At 47.1% G+C, this 12,508-nt stretch overlaps 1 protein-coding gene across 1 annotated transcript in view; it reads right to left on the bottom strand.

The window, feature by feature from the left end:
• Positions 1-6,044, bottom strand: part of PPP2R1B (protein phosphatase 2 scaffold subunit Abeta) — a 44,756-nt gene extending 38,712 nt beyond the window's left edge. Inside the window, exon 1 of the mRNA XM_075279793.1 lies at positions 5,876-6,044. Within this exon, the coding sequence (XP_075135894.1) occupies positions 5,876-5,953 (78 nt within the window). The 5' untranslated portion in view covers positions 5,954-6,044. The remainder of the gene's footprint in view (positions 1-5,875) is intronic.
• Between the last annotated feature and the right edge of the window lie 6,464 nt (positions 6,045-12,508).

Raw genomic sequence — 12,508 nt, 5'->3', positions numbered from 1 at the left:
CAATCATTCATGTGGCAGCGGTGTATGGCACAGGGTGGATCTGCAGAGATTACTGTTCTATGAATAATAAAATCTATTTAGGATTGACCATTTTGGATTTCACAAAGGTCCATGTTTAGAATGAGCGTTAAGGTATTTGTCCATGGATGACCTGCTGAACATTGTGTAACATACTGTATCCATGAAATAACTTTTTGTGAACATCTGGCATCTGTGATATTCATGGTTGTGTTGGCTCTTCAAAATGCACCATAATAGTGCAAGACGTTATCACCACAGACTGACTGGAAAAATATAGTCTAAATACACCCCATTGAAATCAATGGCTGCATGTGATGTCCACGATTCATGGAATTGCGAATAAGAGCATCTTCAATATTTTTCCATAAGGATTTAAGGCGTGTTCTGCACCAAAATCCGCGTGGACAACGGTTTCAGGTTGAAGCCAGACCTTGAAAATTTTGCTGTGGTTTTTAGAGGCAAAGGCAAGAGTGGTTTCCGAAGGAATGGGAAATAGAAAGGAAGTTCTTATCTTCTCCCTTCTGCTAAATACACTCCAGGCTTTGGTTTAAATAAATATAGCAAATACATAGCTTTGCCTGATCCTTAAGAAATCTCTCAGTCTCTTCAATAGGAAACTACACCCTGTGCATATTCACCACACAAGGTTTTTCGAAACTACCATGAGGGGGAAAAAAGTTCATACAGGGTTTTTTGGTCCAGAACCAGCCGCGCACTCTGCTCCGGATTAAGCCCAATGAATGGGCCTAGTCCGGAGGAGGGGGTGTCTTCAGGCCAAATTGTAAGGTGAAACGGCCTGAAGAATGAACATCTCGGTTGGTTGAGACCTGAGCGGCTCCAATTGATTTCAATGGGAGCGGTCTATTTGATCAGGGTTTTGAGGCGGATACGACCACAAAATCCTGACCAAAAATCTCTGTGTGAACTTACCCTAATGTGTCAATTACTGGTGCAAAATCCATGCCACTGATCCACCTGAAGTCAAGGACTCTCATTGGACTCATCTCTGGTGCAATAAACATTTGCAGTTCTGTGACACCATATTACACTTTACTTTCACTCCATGTGTGTGCGGCCTGGCATATACAGTCCTATGAAAAAGTTTGGGCACCCCTATTAATCTTAATCATTTTTAGTTCTAAATATTTTGGTGTTTGCAACAGCCATTTCAGTTTGATATATCTAATAACTGATGGACACAGTAATATTTCAGGATTGAAATGAGGTTTATTGTACTAACAGAAAATGCGCAATATGCATTAAACCAAAATTTGACCGGTGCAAAAATATGGGCACCTCAACAGAAAAGTGACATTAATATTTAGTACATCCTCCTTTTGCAAAGATAACAGCCTCTAGTCGCTTCCTGTAGCTTTTAATCAGTTCCTGGATCCTGGATGAAGGTATTTTGGACCATTTCTTTCTACAAAACAATTCAAGTTCAGTTAAGTTTGATGGTCGCCGAACATGGACAGCCCGCTCTCAAATGATCTGAAAACAAAGATTGTTCAACATAGTTGTTCAGGGGAAGGATACAAAACGTCTCAGAGATTTAACCTGTCAGTTTCCACTGTGGGGAACATAGTAAGGAAATGGAAGACCACAGGGACATTTCTTGTTAAGCCCAGAAGTGGCAGGCCAAGAAAAATATCAGAAAGGCAAAGAAGAAGAATGGTGAGAACAGTCAAGGGCAATCCACAGACCACCTCCAAAGAGCTGCAGCATCATCTTGCTGCAGATGGTGTCACTGTGCATCGGTCAACTATACAGCGCACTTTGCACAAATAGAAGCTGTATGGGAGAGTGATGAGAAAGAAGCCGTTTCTGCACGTACGCCACAAATAGAGTTGCCTGAGGTATGAAAAAGCACATTTGGACAAGGCAGCTTCATTTTGGAAACAAAAATTGAGTTGTTTGGTTATAAAAAAAAAAAAGGCGTTATGCATGGCGTCCAAAAAGAAACAGCATTCCAAGAAAAACACATGCTACCCACTGTAAAATTTGGTGGAGGTTCCATCATGCTTTGGGGCTGTGTGGCCAATGCCGGCATCGGGAATCTTGTTAAAGTTGAGAGTCGCATGGATTCCACTCAGTATCAGCAGATTCTTGAGAATAATGTTCAAGAATCAGTGACGAAGTTGAAGTTACGCCGGGGATGGATATTTCAGCAAGACAATGATCCAAAACACCGCTCCAAATCCTCAGGCATTCATGCAGAGGAACAATTACAATGTTCTGGAATGGCCATCCCAGTCCCCAGACCTGAATATCATTGAACATCTGTGGGATGATTTGAAGCGGGCTGTCCATGCTCGGCGACCATCTAACTTAACTGAACTTGAATTGTTTGTCCAAAATACCTTTATCCAGGATCCAGGAACTGATTAAAAGCTACAGGAAGCGACTAGAGGCTGTTATCTTTGCAAAAGGAGGATCTACTAAATATTAATGTCACTTTTCTGTTGAGGTGCCCATACTTTTGCACCGGTCAAATTTTGGTTTAATGCATATTGCACATTTTCTGTTAGTACAATAAACCTCATTTCAATCCTGAAATATTACTGTGTCCATCAGTTATTAGATATATCAAACTGAAATGGCTGTTGCAAACACCAAAATATTTAGAACAAAAAAATGATTAAGATTAATAGGGGTGCCCAAACTTTTTCATAGGACTGTACATACTGAGGTACCACCCCCAGCCTGAAGCTGGGGGTGGTACCTCAACTGTGGAAAACATCTTGCGTGGTACCAGTCCCAAAGAAACCCAACCCGATGGGCTACAATGACTACCGACCTGTAGCACTGACATCACACCTAATGAAGGTCCTAGAGAGACTGGTCCTGACACACCTACGCCCCCTAGTGAGCTCCGCTCTGGACCCCCTCCAGTTTGCCTACCGGCCAGGCATTGGGGTAGATGACGCCATCATCCACCTTCTTCACAGAGCTCTCTCTCACCTGGAGAAACCCGGGAACACTGTGAGAATAATGTTCTTTGATTTCTCCAGTGCGTTCAACACCATTCAGCCAGGGCTACTGAGGGAGAAGCTGAACCTTGGTGGTGTGGACCATCACCTGTCCAACTGGATCCTAGACTACCTGACAAACCGCCCTCAGTATGTGAGAGCCCAGGACTGTGTGTCTGACACTGTGATCTGTAGTACGGGGGCACCTCAAGGTACAGTTCTTGCCCCATTCCTCTTCACACTGTACACTGCTGACTTCAGGCACAACTCATCCAGCTGTTACTTACAGAAGTACTCCGATGACTCTGCTATAGTCGGCCTTATCACTGATGGCGATGATAGGGAATACAGAGACTTAAACCGGGATTTTGTTGAATGGTGCCAGCAGAACCAACTCAGGATTAATGCTGGGAAGACCAAGGAGATGGTAGTGGACTTTAGTAAACGGAGAGGTGCTCCGACCCCGGTGGAGATCCAAGGAACATGTATTGAGATAGTCAGGACCTATAAGTACCTGGGCGTGCTCCTCAATAATAAACTAGACTGGGCTGATCACCTGGAGGCGCTGCACAGAAAGGGCCACAGCAGACTCTACCTGCTCAGGAGGCTGAGGGCCTTCGGAGTCCAGGGGACACTTCTTAGGGCCTTCTTCAACTCTGTGGTTGCCTCAGCCATCTTTTTCGGTGTGGCCAGCTGGGGAAGCAGTATATCAACCAGGGACAGAAATAGACTTGACAGGCTGATCAGGAGGGCCGGCTCTGTCCTGGGGAGCCCCTTGGACCCAGTACAGGTGGTGGGTGACAGAAGGATACTGTCTGTGGTGACCTCCATGCGGGGGAACAAATCCCACCCCATGTATGGGACCCTGATGGGACTTGGCAGCACTGTAAGCGACCGTCTGCTTCACCCCAAGTGTGAGAAGGAGCGCTATCGCAGGTCCTTCCTTCCAACCGCGACCAGGCTGTATAATCTACATCAGACCAAACGAAGAGCTCTCCGCACAGAGAACTAATGATTATGAGGATGACCATGAGGTCTTCCTCTTTCTCTTCTGTTTTTCCTTAGCTGCCATGGACTCCTAGTATATCTTCTCTTCTCAGCTTATCTGTGTCTACGTCTGTAACATATTACTCTGTATTATCCTGTATCTGTATTACTATGCTGCTGTAACACGCTGAAATTTCCCCAAGGTGGGACTATTAAAGGATTATCTTATCTTATACTACCGCTAGGCTCACATCTGCATTAGGGACTCCGCCTAAAATCAGAAGAGAAAAGACCTGCAAGGAGGACTTTTCTCTCCATGGGTTTCAGAATAAAATTTGCAGAAACCTGACAGAGCACCCCATTTTAGTCTATGGGGTCCACAGATAACCACCTTTTAAGTGGACAGGCTCACAGTCCTCTGGATACCCATATGAACCCAAATGACAGAGCTGAATGCTAGTGTGAACCTAGTGCAAGACCAATGTGTACTACTCCAGTTTCACTGAAGAGCTGAGCAGGCACCAGGGGTACAGGCACTGGATCATTTTCCTTTTTATAGTTTCTTCTTAAAGAGGACTTTTCATGTCCCTGGGCACCTGCGGTTTTATATACCGCTAGAAAACCTGATTTCTGCGCACTGTCGTCTTTCCCGTTATGTGCCCCGGGGCTGGAGATATCGGTGCGGTTATAACGGAAATGATCTCTGCCCACCGTCAGAAGGGCATTCCCTACAGTCTAGCTGGGCTCTGAGGAATGCCCCCATCCCAACTCTACTCATCCATAGACTTGTACTGGGGGCATTCTTCACAGCTTAGAGCCATTGCTGGGCGGTAAGGAACGCCCCTCTGAGCGTACAGGGCTATGGACAAGTACTGTCAGGGGGGCGTTCCTCACAGCCCAGCTAGACTGTCAGGAATGCCCTTCTGACAGTGGGCAGAGACTGGTAACGGCACCAATATCTGCTGCCCCAGGGCACATAATGGGAAAGTCGACTTCAGAGGATGGTCTGCTTTCTAGCGGTATATAAAACGGCATGTGCCTGAGGACATGAAAAGTCCTCTTTAACCACAGGCACAGACTGCATCACTAAAGTCCTATTTGGGACAATAAACCATGGATCCATAAGGACACTTGTGAGCTTTAGTGTCCCAAACTGACCTGACTGGTTCCCTTTAAGCAACAACTCCCAACATGTGCAGTCAGAATTTGCTGAGACTTGTAGTCTTGCAACAACTGGAGACTTAGGCCCAGTTCACATCTGCGTTTAGGCTATTCCGGTCCCCTATCAGCATGAAATATGTGGAGAACTAAGTCCCACAAGCAGCACTTTTCTCTTCACATTTTTCGTGCGGAAACTACACGGACCTCATTATAGTCCAAGGGGTCCACCGGTTTCCTAAGGTAACCGCTTTGTCATTCAGATCAGTTTCCGTTTGGGGGGGGGGGGTCCCCAAGAGAATCCCTCGAACACGGATGTGAACCGGACCTGACAAGTCAGTGGTCAGTAGCGGCCGCTAGCTAGTTCCTTCCACATTTGTGGCATTTTGGGGTATGTTCACATCTCCATTGTTTAAGACTCAGAATGGCATATCTGACAGACAAGTGAACATGTGACAGCTCTCTGTGCTCCTCAATGTCACTATCAGTGTGTGTGTGTTATATATATATATATATATATATATATATATGGGGTGTACGCCTTTAAACGCATCCCTTTAAGAATCCCAATGCTATACTATATGGTATATACACCCGGCCTCCACACGTCTGCCCGCAGCTATTCCTGCTTCTATCAGATATGGCGGCCCAGGATGAAGCGGCCGGCGGGATGACTGGGAGGGGGCGCCGACTCATTCATTCACTATGCGGCTCCTTGGCTCACTAGCGCCACTCCTCACCTGCACGTCCTCATTCCTCAGCTCGTCAATGAGAACGGCGATAGGATACAAAGAGTCGTCTCCATCAGCTCCTGCCATCTTGACACCGGCCACTGCTCCGTCTTCCTCGCCCACTTTCGGCCTACTTCCGCTCTAGAACGCCCAGGGACGGAGAGAAGCGCCGAGCACCGGAAGTGACGAGCGGGTTAGGGCTGCTGAGAGCCACGCCCAGTCACGGCAGCAATGCTGCGGGGGAGTGTTGTGGCGCAGGCGCAGATGAGGTCTGGATGCCTCTGTAGTGTTATGCAGGCTGCATTTAGTTTCACTGATACAAGCCGCATAACTCCTGGTCACACCTCAAATCCAGTCATCCTTAGGATTGCATTGTGTAGTGGCAGAGGGATATTCCTGCAATGCAAGCTTTAGTTATATTTTGGTATAGAAATCTCTACCTCCATAGCAAACCTTAAAGGGAGTGTCACCACAACCCAGCATAGCGCTTAGGGCATGTTCACACAGCAGAAAATGAGGAATTCATCTTCTGTTGCCTGAATTTTTGCCGTGGTCTAGTCGCAACGGGATGCGGTGTATTGGCGTTGCGGCATCCTGCTACTGATTAGGGCTCGTTCATACAGAGCAAGAAGGGGCAGATTTTAGTGCTGACTCCATGTCAGAATCCGCCCCCTTACAATAGACGTCTATGTAGACTGCTAGCTTCCTATTTTCCATGAGCAGTATGTTCCCGCCCACGGAAAAAAGAAGCGAGCTGCCCTTTCTTCAGGTAGATTCCGCGGCTGGTTCAGCCACAGCGTCCGCCTCGCGGCAGCACCCTCCGGACTGGGCCCATTCATTTGGGCGTACTCCGGAGCGGGAAGCCACAACTGTCAGAAGTCGTGGCAGGCGCATTTTGGTCCAATTCTGACATCAAAATCGGGACCAAAATACGCCATTCCATGCCCTGTGTGAGCTAGCCCTCAGGCCCAGATGAACGGGCCTAATCAACAGGAAGTGTCAAGCTGCGGACTCCATGGCTGAATCAGTCGCAGAATCCACAGCAAGATCGAGCAGGATGATTTTTTTTTCCCACGTCCTGCTGCAATCTCTGCCTCCCATTGAAAATGTTGGAAGGCGGATACCGGGAGGAACATGCTCCGCGGCAAATTCCTTCATGTAAACATAGCCTTAGCATCTCAGATAGAAAGTTCGGCTGGGTTCACACCTTCGCTCAGTTTCTGTTTGGGGATTCCATTCCGCTTGAAAAATGTGCATTTTTAGAGGACCTCATTATAGTGTATGAGGTCCGTATTACAGTTTTTTTAAGTGGATTGGGTTTCCCCAGAGTATAACAATAGCAGTATTTGTTGGGGTTTGCTCAATAAATACTCGTGCCACGGGCCCATGGTCTTAATAATCCCTGATCCTGCTCGTGGCCACTTCAACTTCCACTTCTTTCCTCCAGGAGGACCCAGCAACGTGATATGAGACACACGGGGCCCGGGGCAAAAGGGGAAGTAACTAAGGCCCGTTACCTGTTGGGTTACTCCAGCAGATAAAAGCCTATTTAAAAAAAAAAAAAAAGGCCTCCAAGCATGCAAACCCTGTGGCAGCCACTACGACTGCTATGGCAGTACTTACACCACTGCCTCTAGGACAGATAGATCTTTCTAGGGAAAGACCCACTGTCCAATTTTTTGTATACCAGTCCTGTGGGGTATCCGTGCACCTTGCTCACTACACGCACTCATATCCTACTAGACTATACAAGACTGAAGTGAACCCTACAATCACACATCCACACAAATAGCCACCATTCGCCTCTCTATGGTAGATGAGACATCACTATTCCCATGTCTCACGGTGTCCAACCAAAAAAAAAAAAAAAAGACAAAATATTTCAAAAACAGTTACGAGGAGAGAAAAAGGAGGTACAACTAGAATAGCCTTTCTAAATGCTATTCCAACATGTGCTTACTTAAAAAACTAAATCCCCAATGATAGACTCCCTTGAAATCCTCATATGGCTCTGAGCAGGAAAATAACCTTCATCTGCCATCAATTTAATGTACCCCACTGCATCTTCCCCCAGTTTAAATGCCCCCTTCATCTGCCTCCAGTTTAATGTCCCCCCTTTATCTGCCACCAATTTCATTTACTGCACCCAATTTGCCCCCAGTTTATTGTTTCCCTTTATCTCTCCCCAGTCCAATGTCCCTCCAGAATGTAACATAATAAAGTCACGGATATTCACCTCTCCTCACTCCCCTGCTGCCCCGTCTCTTCTCCTGGAGCATACGAGATGTGAGTGACGTCATCACATCGTGCCTACAGGTCCTGGAGCATAGGGAAGGGAACAGTGATGGAGCAAGAGCTGTCCGCTCCTGCTTCACCACTGTATTCAACCCCTCCGGACGCTAATGAGTTTAAAGGGATTTGATCATTAAAATCAAATTTTTTCTTGATCACACGTAGGAATAGCCTTAAGGAAGGCTATTCTTCTACCTTTAGATGTCTTCTCCGCGCCGACATTACGTAGAAATCCGGTTTTCATCTGTATGCAAAAGAGTTCTCTCGCAACACTGGAGGCAGTCCCCAGCACTCAAACAGCACTGGGGGCGTCCAAAATGCTGCGAGAGGAATCTCCAGCGCCGCCTCTATCTTCTTCAGGAATGGCCTCTCCCTGCATCTTCTTCCTCCTGGGTTTCAATCTTCTAGGCATGCGCAGTCGGCTCTGCCATCAGGCCTCGAGCAGAGCCGACTGCGCATGCTCGGCAGCCACAAGAAAATCGCCGATTACACCAGCTTACTGTGTATTTTCTTGTGGCTGCCGGGCATGCGCAGTCGGCTCTGCTCGAGGCCTGATGGCAGAGCTGACTGCGCGTGCCTAGAAGATTGAAATCCAGGAGGAAGACGATGCAGGAAGAGGATGGAGGTGGCGCTGGAGATTCCTCTCTCAGCATTAGGGACGCCCCCAGTGCTGTTTGAGCGCTGAAGCCCACCCCCAGTGCTGCAAGAGATCTCATTTGCATACAGACGAAAACCAGGATTTCTACCGAATGGCGGCGCGGAGAAGACATCTAAAGGTAGAAGAAGAATAGCCTTTTTAAGGCTATACCTACGTGTGATCAAGAAAAAAAAATGTGATTTTAATGATAGAATCCCTTTAATCAAGGCCGGTTGGGGGGTATGCATAACGCAATATGTTATGTAAGGATTATGAACATTTAACATTTCTTTGTATAGCTTATAAATGTAAACAGATTTACTAAAATCTGTCTGGGTGGGAGGTAAAAATATCTACCATACTTCTCTCCTCTTTCCAAGAAATCACAGGTTTCTATGGAAACAGCTCTGTCCAGAAAGATAATATTGACCTCATTGCCTTCACTAAGTTTACAATGCAATCCTTAATACCGGAGGAAGCAGGAAAGTAAGTGCACTCACTGTAAATATTTTTACCATGGGTAAAGTGCGATCCTCCGATTGCACAGAACAGGGTAATGCCATAAGAACAGGTTCATGTTTATAGCTGTCAGGTCACTGTTTTCACAAGGGATGCTTGGAAAAAAGATAGGCCGAGTGTTTTCTTTAGTAGAATTCAGGTTTTCTGGCTGTTTCATAACATCTTCCCTAAAGGAAAAATAAAGACTTAAAAGGAAGCCTTAGTACTTCATATAGTGTCAGGAGGGAAGGAAGTTGTGGACATTTCTGTAATATACTGTATTCATCTATCAAACTTCATTTTAATAGAAAATAGGGTATGTACATAGAGCTGCAGATTTGCCAGAGGGGTGGTAACATGAAGTGGCTGTAGCCTCAGTTTTATGCCACCTAGAAAAATGAGCTAGTGCCATGTAAGAGCTAGCTATAACAGAATCTGAACTATCACTAGTTAAAAACAGTCAGGAACTTCAACCTAAAGAGGACCTTTCACGTACTCATCAATGTGTGGTATTATATACTGTTAGAAAGTTGTCAGAGCTGCATTCAGTGCACTGTTGTCTTTCCCGGTATGTGCTCAGATGCTGGAGATATTGGTGCTGTTACCGTATTTTTCGGACTATAAGACGCACCTAGGTTTTAGAGGAGGAAAATAGGGGAAAAAAATTTTGAAGCAAAAACTGGTAAAATATTTAATATATGGGAGTTGTAGTTTTGCAACAGCTGCAAGGCCACATTGACAGGTGACCCTGCAGCTGTACGGGGACGCAGAGAGCGTTTTTTTTTTTGCGGGGCCAGCTGTAATTTTTAGTTATACCATTTTGGGGGATATCTATTGCTTAGATCACCTTGTATTGAAAAAAAAACAGGAGGTGATTTAGAACTTTTATTTATTTCATATTTTTAAAGCTTTTTTTTTTTTTTTTTTTTTTTTTACTATTTTATTCCCCCCCCCGGGGCTTGAACCTGTGGTCACTTGATCGCAAGTCCCATAGATGGCAATACAACTGTATTGCCGTCTATGGGACATTCTGTCCATACCTCCCAACCGTCCCGATTTCCGCGGGACAGTCACGATTTGGGTGACATGTCCCGCGGTCCCGGTTGGAGGGAGGTATGTCCCGATTTCAACTCAGATCTGCGTCCAGAGGACGAAGATCTGAGTTGAACACATATGCGGCTGAAGCAAGGAGCTGACACAGGTCAGCTCCTCGCTTCGCCGCTGCCCGCCTCTCTCCCTGACACATGCGGCTGAAGCTGCTTGCGTGCTCGCTTCACCGCTGCGTCTCTCTCTCGCTGACACATGCGGCTGAAGCGAGGAGCCATTTGTAGTGACCATCCTTTCTTTGGTAAATGCTTCAATTCTGCATATTTACAATGTAACTGTGTACGGACTTTGCCTAACAACAGCTCAGTTAGAGGGTTGATAAGGAGGATGTTCTAGCCTGTGTTATAATAAAAAGGAATTTAGATAGGATATTACAAAAATAGTCACCAAACACCCCCTGATACAAACGTGAAAATGTTGCGGCAAAAAACACAGCGTTTTACAGTGCATACAAAGTGAATGAGAGTCTGGCTAATCCTATCCAAACATTGCAGAAAAAAAAAAATCAGCGTGATCAAAAACCATTGGTCTTTAAAAAAATTAAATAAAAGTATGTCTGTTAGGAAACAGAGGCAGCGCCGAGCAAAACAGTGAGTCCCAAGCACCAGACACACTAATCAAATGGCACAAAACTGCGCTGAGCATCCTGCACACTCCGGGATGTTACCCAGAGTCCCCGATGGTGGGGATGGACTTGAAAGTTACCGTCAGGCAGTGCCGGAAGCACAGCGCACCACTAGTCTCAGCAGACCCAGACAGCAGTGCACCAATAGAGTAGTCTTCCAATCCAAGTCGTCATTGTGAGGTCAGCGCAGTACAGAGGGGTAATCCAGGAGACAGGTCAAGCAGGCCAGGTCAGTAAAAGGAGAGCAGAGCGATACCAAGTCATGTTCAAGGAGTCAGGAGGCGAAAACCAGAGTCAGGGATGGAACCAGTAGATCAAACCAGGATACACACGGGACACAGCAGAGAAGAGCTAACTAACAGTATGGACCAAATAGCTAGTGGTGAGTGGGAGCGGAAGTACAGAAGATATAGGTTCTGAGAGGCCCAGTATCTCCCCGGCAAAGGAAGCAGATAGGACGCGGTCTGTGTCAGGAGGTTCCAGCCCGACCCCTAACAATGTCATTTATACCAGCAGAAATGCTGGCGTTTTCCTTATGAGTATAAGAAAGGGAAGAAAATCTGCAGAGAAAAACTCAAACGCAATGAAAAACGCTGCAGAAAAAAAGCGCCATGTTTCCAATACAGTTTTATCCATAGTCTTTTTTTTATCTGCATTTCACTACATTGGGCCTTAGCTTAGGGGTGAAGTTCAGGAAGTCTGCTTGGGAGCCAGGGGCGGATCCAGGGCCGGGCGAGCCGGGCAACCGCCCGGGGCCCTGCGCTTAGCGGGGCCCCGCAGCCCGGCCCTAACAAAATGGTCCCGGTCAGCCTCGGAGTCGGCATAGTCGGGCAAGTGCCGGGGCCCACAGAGCCTCTGGGGGCCCCCCGGCACTTGCCTGTCATGATTTCAGCTCATCGGCGTCCGTCCGCCGATGAGCTGGAATACATACGCGATGCAGGAGCTGTGAGATCAGCTCCTGCTTTAAAGCTCCGGCCCGGCTTGCGTGTGTAGGCGCGATGACGTCATCACATCACGCTTACACACGCAAGCCGGGCCGGAGCTAAGCAGGAGCTGAGGTCACAGCTCCTGCATCGCGTATGTGTCTGCACTGGAGTGAGAGAGAGGAGCGTCGGGGGAACGATTGAAGGTGAGTGATGGAAGGTGAGTGTAAGTGTTTGTTTTGTATTAAATATTAAGGTGGAACATAATGAAGGGGGCCCATGAAACTGGGGGGCAAATGAAGGGGAGGGGAGGGGGGGGAACGGCATGACACTGGGGAAGATGAAGGTGGTGGGGAGAGAACGGCATGAAACTGGGGACAGAGATGGAGGGGGCCCAAAGAAACTGGGGGGCAAATGAAGGGGAGGGGGGGAACAGCATGACACTGGGGCAGATGGAGGGGGGGGGGAGAACAGCATGACATTGGGGCAGATGGAGGGGAGGAGAACAGCATGACATTGGGGCAGATGGAGGGGGGGAGAACAGCATGACATTGGGGCAG

The sequence above is a fragment of the Leptodactylus fuscus genome, chromosome 6, assembly GCF_031893055.1.
Source record: "Leptodactylus fuscus isolate aLepFus1 chromosome 6, aLepFus1.hap2, whole genome shotgun sequence".
NCBI classification, from domain to species: Eukaryota; Metazoa; Chordata; class Amphibia; order Anura; family Leptodactylidae; genus Leptodactylus; species Leptodactylus fuscus.
Note: the sequence above shows the minus strand (reverse complement) of the source record. Positions and strands in the feature narration are given on the sequence as shown.